Source organism: Kryptolebias marmoratus, linkage group LG11 (assembly GCF_001649575.2).
Source record: "Kryptolebias marmoratus isolate JLee-2015 linkage group LG11, ASM164957v2, whole genome shotgun sequence".
Lineage (NCBI taxonomy): Eukaryota > Metazoa > Chordata > Actinopteri > Cyprinodontiformes > Rivulidae > Kryptolebias > Kryptolebias marmoratus.
The window spans coordinates 16,167,366-16,185,145 of NC_051440.1; the positions used below are offsets into that span (position 1 = coordinate 16,167,366).

The 17,780-nt window shown below is 40.3% G+C and overlaps 1 protein-coding gene across 1 annotated transcript in view; it reads left to right on the forward strand.

Moving 5' to 3' along the window:
• ptprq (protein tyrosine phosphatase receptor type Q) overlaps positions 1-17,780 on the forward strand; it is a 48,087-nt gene that overhangs the window by 2,308 nt on the left and 27,999 nt on the right. Inside the window, exons 6-24 of the mRNA XM_017405587.3 lie at positions 1,476-1,656; positions 2,226-2,579; positions 3,333-3,638; positions 4,089-4,382; positions 4,448-4,747; positions 6,229-6,359; positions 6,598-6,727; positions 6,808-6,961; positions 7,040-7,146; positions 8,309-8,406; positions 8,846-9,014; positions 9,160-9,420; positions 9,527-9,687; positions 13,587-13,698; positions 14,315-14,423; positions 15,827-15,941; positions 17,081-17,150; positions 17,227-17,426; positions 17,543-17,771. Of these exons, the coding sequence (XP_017261076.1) occupies positions 1,476-1,656; positions 2,226-2,579; positions 3,333-3,638; positions 4,089-4,382; positions 4,448-4,747; positions 6,229-6,359; positions 6,598-6,727; positions 6,808-6,961; positions 7,040-7,146; positions 8,309-8,406; positions 8,846-9,014; positions 9,160-9,420; positions 9,527-9,687; positions 13,587-13,698; positions 14,315-14,423; positions 15,827-15,941; positions 17,081-17,150; positions 17,227-17,426; positions 17,543-17,771 (3,481 nt within the window). The remainder of the gene's footprint in view (positions 1-1,475; positions 1,657-2,225; positions 2,580-3,332; positions 3,639-4,088; positions 4,383-4,447; positions 4,748-6,228; positions 6,360-6,597; positions 6,728-6,807; positions 6,962-7,039; positions 7,147-8,308; positions 8,407-8,845; positions 9,015-9,159; positions 9,421-9,526; positions 9,688-13,586; positions 13,699-14,314; positions 14,424-15,826; positions 15,942-17,080; positions 17,151-17,226; positions 17,427-17,542; positions 17,772-17,780) is intronic.

The window sequence follows — 17,780 nt, forward strand, 5'->3', positions numbered from 1 at the left end:
GGAAATTCCAGCCCTTTCTTAAAAAAAGGGGAATCCCCAAGCTTCACTATGACACCAAACATTATACGAAGGGATTTACAGGTGCTGAGGAAGCCGGCAGAGAAAAATGGTTAATTTCAAAGGATTATTTCCTGTTAGAAAACTCAGATTTAAAGGTAGTTTATGAGGATTATCTGATATTTTAGTGACCTGGATCTTTAGATGGTGTCTTAATGAACTTATTTATAAAATTAAATTAGAGGCTCTGCTCATTATGACTATATTATGCAGCACAAGTCACATATAAGAACTCGATGCAATCGATTTTACACTTACAGGCTCTGATGGGAACCGGTCAGATTCACAGCTGAAGAGGGATGGTTAAGGGCTTTTGTGAGCAACATTCAAATATGGTTTGAAGAGTAAGATTAATCTTTTTGCCCATCACCTTTCTGTTCAACTTAATAAAACTCTCCATTTTTTACCTTGAGCAGGACAGTTAGATTCTCCTGACTTACAGCCAATCCATATCTAATTATGCTTTCCAGCGGATCAGTGTAGAATATAATGTGCTTTTACCGAACAGCACACGTTTGTGTTCAAAGTTCAACCTCTGAGTTAACCTAGAGAAGAAAACATTTCTAACACAAAGATCTCGTGTTGGGGATGACTTTCAGCTACCACTGCACCGAATTTGACCTCGTTATCTCAAAGATTTACAGCGTTGAGGCCATTTTTGTGTTTAGCTTAAACCAGGTTGACTCCAAAGGTTAACCAGTTGCAGATGGACCATCACTGGTTACTTCCTGAGACTTTCATTAAAATCCATCCAGTGATTCAGGAGATATTTGGTTAATGGGAAGAGACAAACACACAGTTACATGATTGACTGCTTTTTTTTGCAGAACAGTGACTATAACGTTAGACTTTAAAAGTATAATCTGCTGCTGATGTCCTCAATGAGTCTCTGTTTTCAACCAAAGACAGATTTCCATTTGAGACAGTGAAGAATAATTTACGTTTGGCTTTTATTCTGAGTGCATAAACAGCAATTTTGCCTTTGATCTTCTGTTTTTTTTTTAAACTAATGTAATATTTGCATAAATATGTTTGTCTGTACCTAAGATATTAGTCATTTCTATAAAGAACTTTGCATTTAGGAATGTAAACACAGAAAATATGAAAAAGTAAAAAGATTTTAAAGTGCTCACTTTAGAAGAAAAACTTGAAGACACTTTTAGTACAAAGGGAAACACGTGTAGAACTTTTATCTAAGAGCAGTCAGTGAAGTGTGCAATGTTAAGTAAAAGTTTTTATGTATTTAGATTTTAAACAGAAACAGAACGTCTGCTGAGCAGGGTTTCCTCTGTAAAGTGAAAAAAGCTTCACGGCGTCAGTTACTCCTTAAAGAGGTTTGTTTTTATATTCCAGAAGGACGTGAGCGCTCATGTCCTCCCAGCACATAATTATGTTTGTCTGTCCTCCTTGCCCCACAGGAGGAAGGCCACGCTCTGTGGTCTGACGGCTCGCCGTATAATCAAACAAACACTTTAATGACTCTGCTGCCAGCGAGTCAGGCGAACTGTTTCGCCTTCCAGAAGAACGCCACGGGACTGGGATACTTTCTCACTCCGTTCTTCTGTGACATCCCCTTACCTTTCATCTGCCAGTTCACGAGTAAATATTATGAGCAATTATTAACCAGAGAGGAATTATAGCTAATGCTGATTTGGCATTGTCACTATAGTGATCCTCTTTCTCTTTATTATTTGGCTTTTCTTTTCTTTTCTTTTTTTTTATTTGTAACCTACTTTTCAAACTGTTTAGCTTCATTTACAAATATTTTCCCCATAGAAATACGTTGAGATCTCTAATTCCTTCAAAAACATTGTTTTCTTTGAAATCTGCTGGCTCTGTATAGGTTTTCTCATGCTACTTTTAGCTAGCATTTTGCTACTTCTGACTAACCTTTGGCTACTTTTAGCTTGTGTTTTGCTACTTTTAGCAAGCATTTTGCTCCATTTATTTAACGTCTTGCCCCTTTAACGTTTACCTTTTAGCTAGCATTGTGCAGCTTTTAGCTAGTGTTTTGCCACTTTTTGCTGTAACACCTCAGTTTCAGCTTCCTCGTCTAATTTCCTCAGTCATTCAGCACTTGGAATTCATGCTGTCTTTTTTACAGAAAATGCCATTTTTCTCATCCTTATTCTGTTCCTAAAACGTTTTTTTTTTTTTTCCTTTTGCAGCCCCTTCAACTTCATCATTTTCATTTGACCTGCTTCAGGTGACAGACCAACAGGTGGACCTTCGCTGGAGTGACCTTTCACCCTTCCTGAATCTTTCATCTCTTGAAATATTCCTCCAGTATCAAGAAAGTGAAAATGGCAAGTCAGGTCTTTTTGAAAGAGATGGATGCAGGGAGTCGGAGGAGAGAAAGAGGACATTTTTCAGACGAACTGCGAGGGTCCCGATTTCTCTCTCCTCCAGAGGAGTAAGTGTGGCAGGTTTATCTCCAGGGAGCATCTACTCTTTCACTCTTCAGGCCTCTCATCCTGCTGGCCCCAGCTGGAGCCTGGGACAAACTCAGACTGCGTACATGAGTGAGTCAGCTAATACCTTTTTCACACATAGAAGTCACTGTAGAGCACACGTGTCAAAGTCAAGGCATCAAAAATTCAGAAATTTTCTTAGATCTGGCGCTCGAGTCTTGCTTAAAAATCTGATTCTATTTAGTCTCCTTGTGACGGTTACTTTAAAGCCAAGAAAACAAGTTTTAATTTCTCAGTAATCTTTGATTTTTAACATGAAAAGAGCAACAGAGAACATCCAACGGGACCGATCAAACCCTTGTTGATAAACTTGCAGCCAAGAAACGATATCGGGTATCTGACTTGAGTTACAGCGAGTCTGCTTTAATCTATGTTGTCTTTTTCTGTATTTTCTTCTTGTTTCAAAGTTAAGTGTTCGTAGCTGTATGATTGGATTTTTGTTAATTGCTTTTTCGCTCTTATAATGGAGAAAAATTCATGAGAAGGCATAACAAATGACTGCTAATAATGTGTCTTTTTTAGTTCAGTCTATTTTTCTTTGTTTGTTAAAGTATGTTTTCTCTATATTATATATAATATGTAACTGGGAAAAGGTATTTGATATTTTTATGTGAATGATTTGATGTTACATCTAAAACCAAGGTTAATTTATGTATTTTTCTAAGAAATATTGATCAAGATTGGCCCTTGGAAAAGACTGTTTTTTAACTTTGGCCCCTTGTGTAGCTGAGTTTGACACCCCTGCTGTAGAGGATAAAGGTAATATGCTAATAACGTGAAATGTTTTCACTTTCTTACTTGCAGGACCTTTGCCTCCCCAGAACGTCACCGTTGACCCAACTAAAGCCAGTCAGATTAGCGTCCACTGGACGCTGCCAGACGCACAGTGTGTGTCTGAGTGGACCTTCCAAGTACACTGCCAAGACGTGTCTTCAAGACGGGAGAGGGTAGTTACCAGTATCTCCAGGGTGTCTGGGACTAACAGGAAGCGGTTGTACACCGCTGTGATCGCAGGACTGGAGTCTCACAGGAAGTACAGGGTGGAAGTGTTCACAGTGACACAGTTTGGTGTCTGGAGCTGCAGACAGGAGCCTCTGATCGTACAGACAGGTGGGCTTTACGCCACAAACTACTGGCTATACTAAAACGCCAAGAGTTCCTACAGGTAGCACAGTTTAATTTCACAAAAGTCCCTTTCATGAGTCCATAAACAGCTTTGACCTGAATTGTGTTTTTTACAAGTAGAAATTAAATTTGTGTTTGGAAGTTAAAAACAAATCCCTAACAAATTTGTCTGATACTGATTCAATTATAGTGCTGCAATAACCATCCTTTTCAAATATAATATATACCTTAAGGTCAGCAATATTGTCTCTGTACTTTAAGCATATTATTATGTTTTTTTAAGACATCTCTACAACATGTTACCTTCTGGAAATGACTTTTAGCTTCTTTTTAAAATCTTTTTTTAACGATTAATTGTTCTTAGACATGTCAATATTCCAATTTTGATGAGTCAGAACAGATTAGAGGAGAATAACGCTTGTTTCTATCTGTCAGCGGTGAAGCCCCCCTCTGATTTGGTGGCGTCGAGCGAGAGGGGAAACCTGTCAGTCTGCTGGACCAGTCCACCTGATGGTCCTCCAGATGGTTACTACATCACCTCCCAGTCGCTCAATAACCCCACTGTTTTCTCACTGTGGATGAATGCCTCCAGCTCTGGTGAACTCTGGACAAACACGTCCATCTGTGTGAACTTAGGCGCATTTGTTCCTGGTTGCACGTATGACATAGCGGTCGTTGCTTTGAGGGGAAATGACCAGAGCGAGGGGTCCAGCATCACGTACACCACAGGTGAGAGACGGAAAAAAATCTCTGCTCAAATCTTGTTTTTGACTCATTTATTTGCATTTGTGTAGCTCCGATGCCTGTGCAGGCCGCAGTGCCTCTTTCAGTGGGCCCAAACTCCACTCAGCTGTACGTCCAGCCTCCGAGGACGGGTGTGATCGACGGGGTGCAGGTGTGTGCATGTCCCGGAGTTTGCAGTGGCATGTGCACGGGGTCGTGCGGGTACATGTGCGACTGGCATTCGCTCCCTGCTGGAGTTCAGATCATAACCATCAGACGTCTCAGTCCAGGATCGCAGTACCAGCTCGGTGTGTACAGCACCAGTGGGGACCGGACCGGACCGCTGTACTACACCCATCCCATCAGAACAGGTGATTTTAGTTCAACACAACAATTAAGAAACGTTAGGCAGATTGTGAAGTGTTTCGACAAAAACACATTTCTTGCTTCATTCAGTTTGAAATAAATTATGATTACAATTAAAAAGTGAAAGGTGGGTGATAATGCAATTGTCTGTGCATGTGTGTCTTATTTTGTTGGTCTGTTTGCAAAATATCTCATAAACCAGTGGACAATTTTCATGAAACACTCAAAAGGTAGTCAGTGGCTGTACATCTACGACTCATAGAGGTTTGGAGTCAGCCCTATTCAAGATGGCCGCCAAAGCTAATCAGCTTTAGCAAACACAAAAATGGCTACAGCTCATTCAGTTGTACAGACACTGAGCTGGGATTTGGTGTGGTGGTAGCTGAGAAACATCCTCAACACGTTCTCCAAGTACTAACAGATCGCACTAGATTGTTGTTTAAACTTCAGCTTGCGAAGCTGCGAGGGATATGCATTCTTTCTTATTTTAACTTTACATCAATGTTTAAGAAAGTTCTTTTAATTTGTAAGGGTACAAACGCCTCTCGGCTCTCATTGCGTACTTCAATCTGATGTACATGAGTTTAATGTAGAATTATCTTCTATTTTGCATATGACAACAAACCAGGTGTAGTAAAACCTCTCATTTCCATTTTAGCACGTCGAGTAGGACTGAATATTGCAATGATGATATCAGTTGGAACAGATCCATGTTTTCCTCGCTCCACTTTGTTTTCTGTCAGCACAACACTCTCCACGCACTTTAGCATTTCGGCTGCTATCATCTAAATCGGCTGTGTGGCCATTTAGGCCCATCTAATTGCAGTTTGTGTCTGCAATTTATTACAGTCCTTTACAGTTGCACGCATTGATTTTGCAATATCAATATGTTTTTTGTTATACTGTGCAGCCCCAGTTTCTGCGTTTAGCTGAGACAGGGTTGTTAAATAAAAATTTATGCTGTTGTTTATGTTTTTTGATTGTGCATTGAAAAAAAATAAATCCATACTGCTCTCCACATCCATATTTCCACCCCATCAGCTCATGCATTTTTCACCAACCAGGTTAAAAATGTAATTCACCCTGATACTGGCACCAGATCACGTCTGCTTCGTATCTTTGAAGATTTGTGGTGAAATGATATAAGATTTAGAAATGATGGAAGCTGCGTTTTTTTAGGTCAGGCTGTATGCTATAAGGCATGAAGTGTCTGAGACGGCATCATCCCTTTTTCTTTCTACAAACACAAGTAAAAAAAAAAAAAAAAGAAGCATAATTTCGGCTTTAAATCCAGTAACGCAACAAACTCATCAAACTATTGTTGAACTAAACAGTTTTTAACAGATTCAATTTGCCATTAATGGAATGTCTTCATTGTAAATGATTGTTTTTATGAATTTCCTGACCAAGAATGAAGTTATAGTATTTATTAAGTGTTGGAGCATTAATGAGAGTGTAGATTGCGGTGCTTGGTGTGGGATTTTAGGTCTGGCTCCACCAAGCAGATTGAGGGAAGGAGTGGTGACGGAGTCATCCATCGAGCTGCTTTGGGATCCAGCAGAAGGTGAAGCTCACAGCTATGAGGCCATCTGCCTCGACTGTGACCACACACTCAAGGTAAATAAAACAATATGTATATATTTTTACATGTTTGTGAAGCAGATTTGTTGAATAATCTAATGAAATGCCTGAAGAATGGCCCAAATCAGCCTTTATAGGCTCATTATGAACACACGTTTGCACATTTTAAAATGTATGACACATTAAAATATGTACATTTTCCATTTTCCACTAATGATTTTGCTTTGATAAATATATTAAGGCATTTATCTTCTTTTTGTTTTGTGTGTTCCAGGTGCAGAAGGTGTTCAGGCCGAGTGCTGTGTTTTCTGCTCTGACTCCTGGCTCACTTTATCACTTCGCCGTACGGACAGAGAAGGAGTCCTTCGCTGACAGCTCGCCCGTCTCGATCAATATCACTGCAGGTAAATGCACAGCGCAGACGAGCACTCCTCCATCTTTCTTCCCTAATAACTACATGCCTTGTTTTTTCTTGTTGTGGCAGCTCCCGACCCGCCGGAGGTCTCTCTTGTCAATAAAACAACATCATCCATATGCATTAGCTGGAGTGCAGCCAGAGGACCGGCGAGCGCGCTCGTCCTGTCAATCAAAAACAGAACATCCATTCAGGAGCTGATCGTTCCTCATCAGGAGCCCAGGTCAGCTGACGCCACATAAATTATTATGAGTTACCCTCACCGGTGTGGTGTGAAGCTGCGTGACGTGTGCCTCCTTAGATCATACAGCTTCGAAGGTCTTGATCCTGGAACTCAGTATACTGTTGAAGCGGTTACCACCAGCAGTGACAGAAGAAGCAAACCTGCTGCTCTGACCCTCTATACTGGTGAGTCAAAGTGTGAGCCGAACACTTCCACCATACGCTGGCTGAATCTGCAACCTCGTGTTCTGGAAAGACAGAGAAAATATGTTTGTATTGCTGAATGAATGTAGCTGCAAACAAACAGTCCCAGGACATTAGAAATATTATACAGCAGATATATTCACACTAAGTCAGCCAAAAACTATGTTTAATAGATGTTTTTTCAGCACTACGAGGATGTGTAACTATGTGTATGTTACACTATGTGTAACATTAAAAAAACAGTTTTTAGCTTCATTCATTTACTTTTCCACTAATGCTTATTAGACCAAGATGGAATTGTTATATAAATGAAAATTAAAGAAGAAATATAACCATTTAAGTTTAGATGCAGAATCCAACAAAGCATCATTTTTGCTTTTATAATAAATCTGACCTTTTATTAACTTTACCCACAAAATCTGCCTAAAACTAAGTGAATTTAAATAAAAGGTAAAAAAGTGAAATGAGGTTGTTACAGATGATTAGGTTGTACCCCACAGTAATTTGGAGGGAGTTAGAGCACTTTTTATCTGCGCAACTACATGAAACATTTAAGGATATGTAATAAAAATTCCAGGAATGTGTAATTAAACTTTAACACGGACGAGAAGGGATGAAAGAAAAAGTAAAAATGGCTTAAACTATGCCAGTTTACAGATTATTGAGCTAAAATCTGGTGAAGTAACTCATAATTATCCTCAACACGTACTCTGAATGCTATCACAAGATCTCACAGTGTCTCACATGAGGTTCTGCGTAACTTCATTTACAAGGTTTAACCTGAACGGCTACAACTCTTCTCATCGTAAAATGATCTTAGTCTAAAACTCTGGCATGAAGGTCGGCGGGCGATATGCATTCCTTCAAGGAATGCTAGGCCTTCAATTTATTATGTCTTGCAAATGTTTCTCATGTTTGATGCTTCCTTAGAATAAATATGTATTGATTTGCATAACTTAATTTACCAAACAGCAGAAAAAAAAAACATTTTCTTGTATTTGTAATAATCTTATATTCCAGCATTACTGCTGTTGTCATCTCCATCATCTCCCTCCTGCTGGCTGACAAATTGAAAGCATATTTACTGGAACATCTTCAGGTGCCAACACGAGGCGTCACGCGCTAATAAGCTTCTTATCTCCAGAACCAGGGATGCCACAGGAAGTGACTCTTTCAGAGCAGCCAGAAACGTCCGTGTTTATTACCTGGAGAGCCCCACCAGGACAGGTAGAGAAGTACAAGGTGAGCCGTCTGAGCTGCTTTATCTGTCAACGTCTACGCGAAACAGAAAAATGTCTAAATCCATGGCATTTAAAAAAAAACAACAACATTTATCTCAAATTATAATTAAATGGTTGAACTTATGTCAGTTTTGTAGTTCCTTAGCAACCGCTAAAAGCACACCAAGGGTTTGGTTTCCAACTCTTTAAATATACATGAGATTAAAGGAAGTTCAGCCAGGAAGTATGAGTAAGCATGTTACAAGCACACACAGCTAAAGTCACCAAGATTTATTTATTCATTATTAATTTTGTTGTAAACCTGAATAAAGAGCGTCCAAAGCATAATGTACAAAACAAAAAGGTACAAATCTAAAATCTGCTATAACTTCACTGTCATTTCTTGAAAGTAGATTTTCGTGACGTTTTAAGACTGAAGATCGACGTGTTGTTTTTGCCAGGTTCTCTTTGGGCTGCTGTCCACAAACAGGAAGTCGTGGGCTGAGATGTTTGTCGAGAGCATGGGCTATGAGATCAGGGAACTGATCCCGGGGTCAGACTACGGTGTCAGCGTTCAGAGTGTTCTGGGATTGGACACCAGTCAGGCAGCAAACAAAGAGTTCAGCACACGTAAGATACACACACTCACACACACACACCCCTGCAGTAATGCTGCATGGATTCTGATGCTCGCTCAGTCAGAATACACAGTAATTCCTCATATAACAGGACAGAAATAAGCGATAAATACTCTGTGTGCCAATTTGTCTTCCAGGCCCAGCAGGTTTATGCTCCCTTCATGTAAATAAAGTCAACTCTTCATCTGTCGCTGTGAGCTGGAGTAGTGCACCTGGAGAGTTCGACCACCACAGAGTGACGGTGGCCAACGCTTCGGTCACACAAACACTCAACATCCCCAAAACGGAGCGCGTTGCCGTGGTTACAGGCCTGCGGGACGGCTGCAGCTACAACGTGAGCGCCGAGAGAGTCAGAGGAGTGACAGCAGGAAGTGGCGCCTTTCTGACTGTAAACACAGGTAGATAAAGTTTCAGGTGTGTCACCGATCGACTTCTCTGTTGATACCATCACGCCTTCAATAAGCTACAGAAACTTTCTCCCTCTCTCGCTCTGTTTTTCGTGAGTGCCGAACCCCGTGCGAGCCCTGCGTTTTGTGAACGCGTCTGCCCGTGCACTCTCACTCCGATGGCAGCAGGCGGAGGGCTGTGTGGATCGGTACGAAGTAAGCCTGCAACCAGACGAGGGAAAAGTCATAATTCGCCCTTCACAAGACGGATACATTCAGGTACACACGCTGTTCAGGTGTAACGTCACAAAAAGTGTAACATTACTGCAGACACTTGGCAAAAAGTAGCATATTTAAACTATTTACCATCAGTGCACTGATTTTAGTGCTTATTTGTGTTTTAATTGTGACAATACAATGTGCACGCACATTTTTATGTACAGATAAATATCTCTCCTCCCATTCAACCAAGTACCCGCCCCACATCGGTTTGTTCTGCTGCCGGGTGTCCGATACCCCCCGAAATGTAACCTTACACACACACACGTGCGCGCACACGCACCCACATAGACAAAACACTCTGAGCACACAGCTGAGTAATAGATCTCATTATTTATTGAGTTCCCCTCATGAGCTCAACCCTGAATCATTCATTTGCTTAAGCAGCTCTCCCAGGAGAGGCTCCGAAGGCAGAGATAAACCATTAGCCTTTCGCAAATGAAAGAATTCACTTCCTGAAATTGTCTAAAACTTTTGGAATAACTCAAGACCGAGATTCGTCATCACCTGAGGCCTGGACACTAACCTTTTAACCTCTAGACCACTGTGAGCTTTATGCACCACTACTGAACGCAGACAAACTGGCGAGGCCTCGAACTGCTGTGACTAAACTAAAGTAACTCTGCCGCCGAGCATGGCCTTCTTCTCAGGCATCCTGCTGCTCTCGTTCTGCCTCGGACAGCTGCACTCACAGGTAGGAAGTCACCTCTGTGCACTTTCTGTTCTTATATACATCTAATTAACATTCTGCTTAAGTTGGGGGATTTTCCACACATGTACAGGATTAATATTTTGCTGTTTTTTGGAGCTAATCTCAGGTATTAACATGCTACCATCCTACGCTCCGGTGTTACAGGTGAAAAAAAAAATGATGCAAGGTGCATTTGTCTCACAGATGCAGACAGCTACAACCACAAACTGTCATCCATTTGCTTCCGCCAGCCATTTTATTGATTCTGATGACTGAGTAGAGTGGTTGAAATTCAATTTAGATGACACGTAATAAAATCGAGTCGGAGTACAGAGTGTTTTTACTGTTACTGGAGAAGGTACATAGATGGATTTGGTCGACAAGAGGATTTTTTTTTTGAATGCCAATGTGATGTATAGGTGGAGCGTGATTAAAAAAAAAAAAAGAAAAAAGAAGAAACCTGGTAAAGTTTGGTGCAGACTTTTACACATTTATTTAAGACATCTGAAGCAGGCCATCAACTCGGACTTTCCCGGAACCCTTCTAGTTCCTTTCAGCTGCTATTTGACCTCGTCTTTCCTGGAGCTTTCCAAGCTACAGTATATCTGTTTCTGTTGTGGAAATCCAACCTGAACCATTTTTTTGGAGGGATCTAAGGATGCTGTATTCATTAAAAAGTCTTATAAAGCAGTACTATCACTACTAGACAAAATATGTGTTATATTTTGTCTTTGTTGCACTGAACTTTCTGCTTGGTTCTGATCATTTCTAAAAGAGGAACAATGAATCAGCATTAAAGACTTGCTGTTGTTTAAGACTGCCATTTGAGCAGTAATGTGAACTTCAGATTCATTGGAAATAAAAGATTTTCCTGGGGATTTTCACATCTCACTCCCCTAAAGTCATGATAATAAAGAGGCTGAGTTTGAAAATATTTTCAGATGCTTCTTATCCATACATCCGCCTCGCCTCACAGTTGTGGAGCTGTTACAGATTGAATTTTAAAAGACTGCTTACAACTTGGAAACTACTTGGGATTTGGGGTATTGAAAAGATTCTTGGTTGGAAAACGATGCGTGTGACTCTTTAGGCAGTTGTGATTTTTCATTATATTTTATTTATCGCAACAAATTATCCATCAGGACACAAAAAGATCAGCTCATAATGGAAATGACCAGATCCAGTCCTGCATTTAAATGAGTTTAAATATTCGTGAAGTTGAGCTTTGACATATGATTGTAAAATAAATAAATAATCTCACAACCCAACTCCCACCATCTTAGTCACCATCTACTGTAACTGATGAGTGTTGATCAAAGCTGAGTAAAAACAAAAAAAAAACATGCAGCTTTTGCCTCTATAATTCTTAAAAGAAACTTGAAATTATTACAGAATTGTTGAAAACTCAAAAAGTACATGTACGATTTGTTCTTTTTTTCCAGCTATGATTTTTTGGGGACATTTTAAGCTTTTAAAGGTTTGTAAGGTATGATGTAAAATGGTTTGAGGAGTTGGTAAATATGTGTGCCTGTCCATTCTGTCATTCGAGGCTTGTTGGCTCCAGGGTCCTTTAATCACTTTGGAAGGAGAACAGGAAGATGGTACAAAAAAAGGATTATCATTGAAATAAATGTATGTGGACAAAGTGACTCCATTAATCTCCGTTATCCTAACTTAAAGCCAAAATGCCATATTGTATTTTTGGAGCCAGAAGCTGTGCACTATGGATGTGGGCTGCTCCCTCGATACAAAAGTCCCGCCTACACACCCTCCCACCTCGCTAACAAACTAAACAAATTTTTAAAAACGCTTATTTGAACAAACAGCAGCAGGATAAGAACTACGTGAATCAACAAAAATCAACACTGTTTTGTTTTTTTATTTTAGAAAAATGTCCCATTTGTTTACATGGAGGGGTGGGACTTTAAAAGTGTACTGCAGGCAGCCCCTAGGGGGCGCTCAACCATAGTGTCTTCAATTTCCAATATCCGGTCCTGTCGCTAGTTATGATATATCTCAATTGGGATGAGATGCACCAAGTGGTCACAGGCTGAGATTCGACCTGTATAAAGCTATGATGAAGACTTTCAGACTCGATAGCAGGGGTCTCCAATCCTGGTCCTTGAGAGCCACCATCCTGCATGTTTTCCTTGTTTCCCTGCTCCAACACACCTGATTCAGAGGTTAAATTACATCTTCATGTTCTGCAGAAGCCTGTTAATCACCCATTGATTTAAATCAGCTGTGTTGGAGCAGAGAAACAAATAAAACATGCAGGATAGTGGCCCTCGAGGACCAGGATTGGCCACCCCTGCTCCACCCCTGTTCTATAGCTACACAGAGCATCTACTTAACCAGTTTGGTCACTTGTAGTTTGGTTACATCTTTTTTAGCTGCCATAAAATTCAACAAAAATGACAAATATCAGATGTGTCAGGTTTGGTAGGTAGCAGGAACCCAGAATGCAGGCTTGAAACCAAAACCAATTTATTATAAAAGGCTAAACAAAGCTGCCGAGGCAGCAAAAAGCTATGAAGAAACTCAGCCAAGGCACAAGGAGACAAAGAAAGAAACAGACTGTGGGATAGAACGAACAAAGCAGCGCTTAGGGTGGAAATGGCAAGAAACTGCAAATATAAGGCTGAGGGTTGATGAGGAGACTGGAAACACCTGAGCTGAATGGAGATCGGGAACAGATGGGAGTGGGAGTGGCAGTCTGACTGAGAAGCTGAACTGAGGGAGATTGAATGATTGTACAAGGGGATACAGGGTAACTAAAACGATGAAGACACAAGAGAGTAACCAAACACAGGACTCACAATAAAAACTAAATGAGCACAGAGTAACAAAATACAGAGAGATGATCTCAAAGATAAGAAAAACCCAAACAAAACCGATAAAACGCTATCAAAATGAACCAGAATATCAAGATCCTGATAAGATGCCTCTCCTGCTTTTGTGGGAAAACTTGTAAGAAGTTGAACAAATCATAATAAAAAAAGACAATGCTGCAGATAGCCTCCTGTGTCTTTGTAAAAACAACTAACAAACTACAGCTGACGTTGTTGAATAAAATCCATCAAACAGAAACACATTTAGAGCAAAGATGGTGTCAATGAAATGGATCCTGGGATTTACAGTCACAGGTCCCTGATCTGATTGTGTGCAAATGTTCGCCGGACCAGGTGTGTTTTGCTGTTTTTCACAGGCCGACGTGGTGAATGTCAGTCCCGGGACAAAATACACGCTGACAGTCACAGCAGCCTCCTCCGCCAACCGGAGTCCTGGAGTCAGCCGCATGATCTTCGCCGACGAGAGCGGTGAGACGTCCACAAACCGTGTTTGTTGTTTTCTTTAAGAGGTTTCGAGTACAGTCAGGCTCTTCTCTGGTTTGTGATCTTCTGTGTCGTTTAGTCACTGTATATGGTACGCTTCACACACACACACACACACACACACACACACACACGCGTGCGCGCGCACTGTGGTAAGGATGTGTATACTTCACTGTTTAATTCCTGTTAGGTAACTTAACCCAGGGCTTTTGAACCACTGGATGAATGGGTCTGAAGTGAATGTCAGTGAAATGCCACTGCTGTGTGAAGCCTTATTCATCAGGCTTCAGCCCTAAAAAACACATTCGTGCAGGCCACACACACACACATCTACACTCCCACGCACGCACACACTCAGAGGATCAGCCTCCCGAACACAAGATGTTTAAATTAAAAATCCTCAAGTGTTTTACTTAACAGACTGAAAAGATGGGATACGACAGTGGACATATGTTGCACATGTTTACCTCTGAGACACCAGTTGGCTTGAGTACTGATGGTTAACACACAACAACTGTTTGCACAGCTGTACTGAGGATCTGATCATCTGGTTGCTGATGTTTATGCACCTCCTCACACACACTTCCCTCCTCTTCTTCAGTTCCTGGTCCTCCTCAAAACGTTGAGGGAGACACTGTTGGTTCTAATGGGATTCTGCTATCCTGGACCATGCCAACTGATGCAAACAATATAGAAGGATACGTCATCAGGTAGTTTTTTTCTGCTGTATTGTTCGCTAAAGTAAAAAAAATCCTCATTGGAGAAAACATTCAGCTCATTTAGTTCATAGCATCACTTTCTAAAACTTACTTTTTACTAGTAAATCAAATCAAATTAAATTTTATTTACTGTATGAAGCACTGGTGTAGTTTCTCAGTCATCCAGGACATGGTTTATGTTTTTAAACTTTTTTTTTTTTTTTGATGTATAAAGCACCTTTCAGAGATCAAAGTGCAACACGAAGTGCAGTGAACCAAATCATGAGATAAAACAGAACAAAACAAAAAAAAGCATATAAAAACATATACTGGGTTATTTTAAACAGTGATAAGTTGTAAAAAAATGTATACATTGGGCCTGAAGGAACTGAGCAACCACTGTTTTGTCAATGAGGAAACACAAGTGGTAGATTAAAACATATATAAACCATAAAAAACATGACCTTTGTCAAGATTAGTAAAACCAAGACACCAAGAGAAAGAAAATTAAATAAGTGAAAGATAAGTTTCCTTAAAAACAAATATAAAAGTAGTCCAGACTGGGTAAAACAACAAAAAAAATAAATTATATTTATTCATAACTAGATTAAAAGTCAAATTAATATTGCAAACGGCATGCTAGATTTTTGAAACAATAAAAGCAGGACACCTCAAATGACCAGCTGGATCTGAAGGGCTTTAAAAACCAATAAAAAAAATGATTAAAATCAGGTTTAAAATACACAGGAAGACAGTGGACCCAGATGGTGACAGCAGCAAATTTTTGGCTCCAACTGAAATGAGATAAACAGCATTTTCTGTACAAATCCAGTGTGAACGCTGAACGTAGATTGGCTGCCGAAATCTGCTAAAGAAGCTGAAAATGAGTTGTTAAACTAAAAAAAAACCAACAAATCAGAACACTAGCTAAAATCTAAAAGAACCAAATCACTTCCTAAAAGCTAAAAAAACAAGCCAAATGTCATCTAGTTGTAACAAGATAAATGTGTGAAGCTCCATATATTGGAATTTAAATGATTTCAAGTTACTTTATGTTAATGTCGTTTTTATTACTACAGCACATTTTAAAACAATAAGGCTGACCAAAGTGCTTTACTAGCTGATTAAAAACAAGCAGAAATCATAAATACCATAAAGTCGCACCAGAGCATAAAAACCTGATGGGAATCAAACTGAATTCAAATTAAAAGTCAGAGTGAAAAAGTGAGATTTCAGGCAGGATTTAAGACTGTAAGCGTAAATACCAAGGAGCAGGTTGTTCAAGCGAGCTGTGTTTTATTTGCCAGATCTAATCTTTTTGTAATTTCCTCTATTGTCAACCCCATATTCTTCAATAAGCTTGTAATGTTGTTGTAATATGATTAATATTCTAAAACTTTCTTTCTTTTTTGCAGGTACAAGGAGATGTGTCCATACCCCCAAACCTATTTCACAGATTTGGAAACAAACATAGTCATACCAGAAATCCTGCTCACCGTCTTCACGTCTGGTTCCACTTATCGAATTCAGGTAAGATAAACACTTTATTGCCATTTAAGGAGCGGTTTATAGGACTTTTCTATAAATAAAACAACTAAGAAAGACCATTCTCTTAATAAAACCTACAAAACCTACATCAAAATCAACACATTTGACTGTTTGGTGTGTTTATATTCAGCTTAATAATTAGTAGATGGATGTGAAAGAAGCGCCAATCTATGTGCGTCTCAGAAATTGTCCTCCTTTTTTCTTAATCTGGATGTGGCAGAGATCACAAAGAGACCAGGCCATTGTCTTGATCTGGCTGAATGCAGGTAATTGATCCTGATTGAATTATTAATCAGGTAAACAGATCTATGGATCAGCCTGGGCTCTTTCCACTGTCCGCTGTCACTGAGCTTGAATGTGATCGTGCTTATTAGTTTTCAGAATTCATTAACCCACAATGACCTTCATACAAACGGACTTCACCAGACTGGCACATTTGTTGAATATGCTTGCACATAGAGCATTTGTGCATATGTGTGTGTGTGTGTGTGTGTGTGTGTGTGTGTGTGTGTGTTCATGTATCATTTTACTACATCTCCCCTGCAATTCTGTTGACCCTTCAGTTTATGAATGGAAGAGCACACAAACCTTTCATCCCAGATTACTGGGCAGGCCACAACAATAGCTTTTATACTCCAGAGACAAATTTTCCTGGAGGCCTATTAAATCATTTGTGTCTCATTTTCCATAAAAAATATAGAGAAAATGCCCAATCTGTCTGCTTTTTCCTGTTTTAAATTGGTGTGTTTTGCAGCTAACTAAGCAGTGACTGAGCTTAGCACATCATTGGAATATCCTATTGACTGAAACATAAATGTCCTGAAAGATTTTCTTGTGTTGAGAAATAACGGAGTCGCAGCTGTTTTGGTCAAACCTCAAAAATAACGTTATGCACAATCTACTGCAATATCACAAGCTCAGAGTATGTGTTGTGTATGACTCTCAGCTACTACCACGCCACAATTTCAGCGTAATATCTGTAAAAGTCACTGAGGTATAGCCATTTTTGTGTCGGCTAATTTTGATTAGGTGTGGCGGGTAACTTGAATTGGGTTGACTCTAAAAGTTAATCAGTTGTAGATGTAAATCTGATGCTTAACTATCTCTTTCTTTCTCCTTAGGTAGCAGCTAAATCTCTAGCAGGAATAGGAGCATTCAGCAAGCCTTTATACATAAAGACAGCCGAGTCACGTGAGTAGTCACACGCAGGCTCAGGCAGCAGCTAAAATAAATCCTGCAAGCGTGTGAACTTGTGTTTTCCCCGCAGCCCCCGGCCTGGTGACCAACCTGACGGCGTACGCTCAGAACCACACCTTCGTTGTGGTTACGTGGTATCTGCCGCAGCGCATCAACGGCCTCATCACAAAGTTTGCAGTGAAGACGAAACACGCGCGCACGAGTCAGACCGTCCGCTTTACCGAAATCAACGCAGAGGAAATCATGACTGGAGCTCTGCCTCACTGCAATGTACCGAACCCTTCTGTCGTTCTCTGTTGTGGAAATAACTGTACTTCTGTCAGGATCATAAATACAATTCTACAACCCATGTGATATTTTTTATTTTTTTATTTTTTTGTGATCAGGACGCGGCTGACATCCTGTCACGGGGAACTCTTAGTCCCTTGGAGGTGACAGCATCTTCTCCGCCCATCACCCTCTCTGCCGTCCCCCCTGCAGCCTCTTGGAGCGTCCCCATATCGGTGGGGGTGGGTCAGCTTCAACCCTACACTGCTTATGTGTTTGAGGTGTCAGCCTTCACCTCAGACGGAGAAGGACAGATAGCTTCGGCCATGGTTCGGATGCCAGAATCAGGTGTGTGAA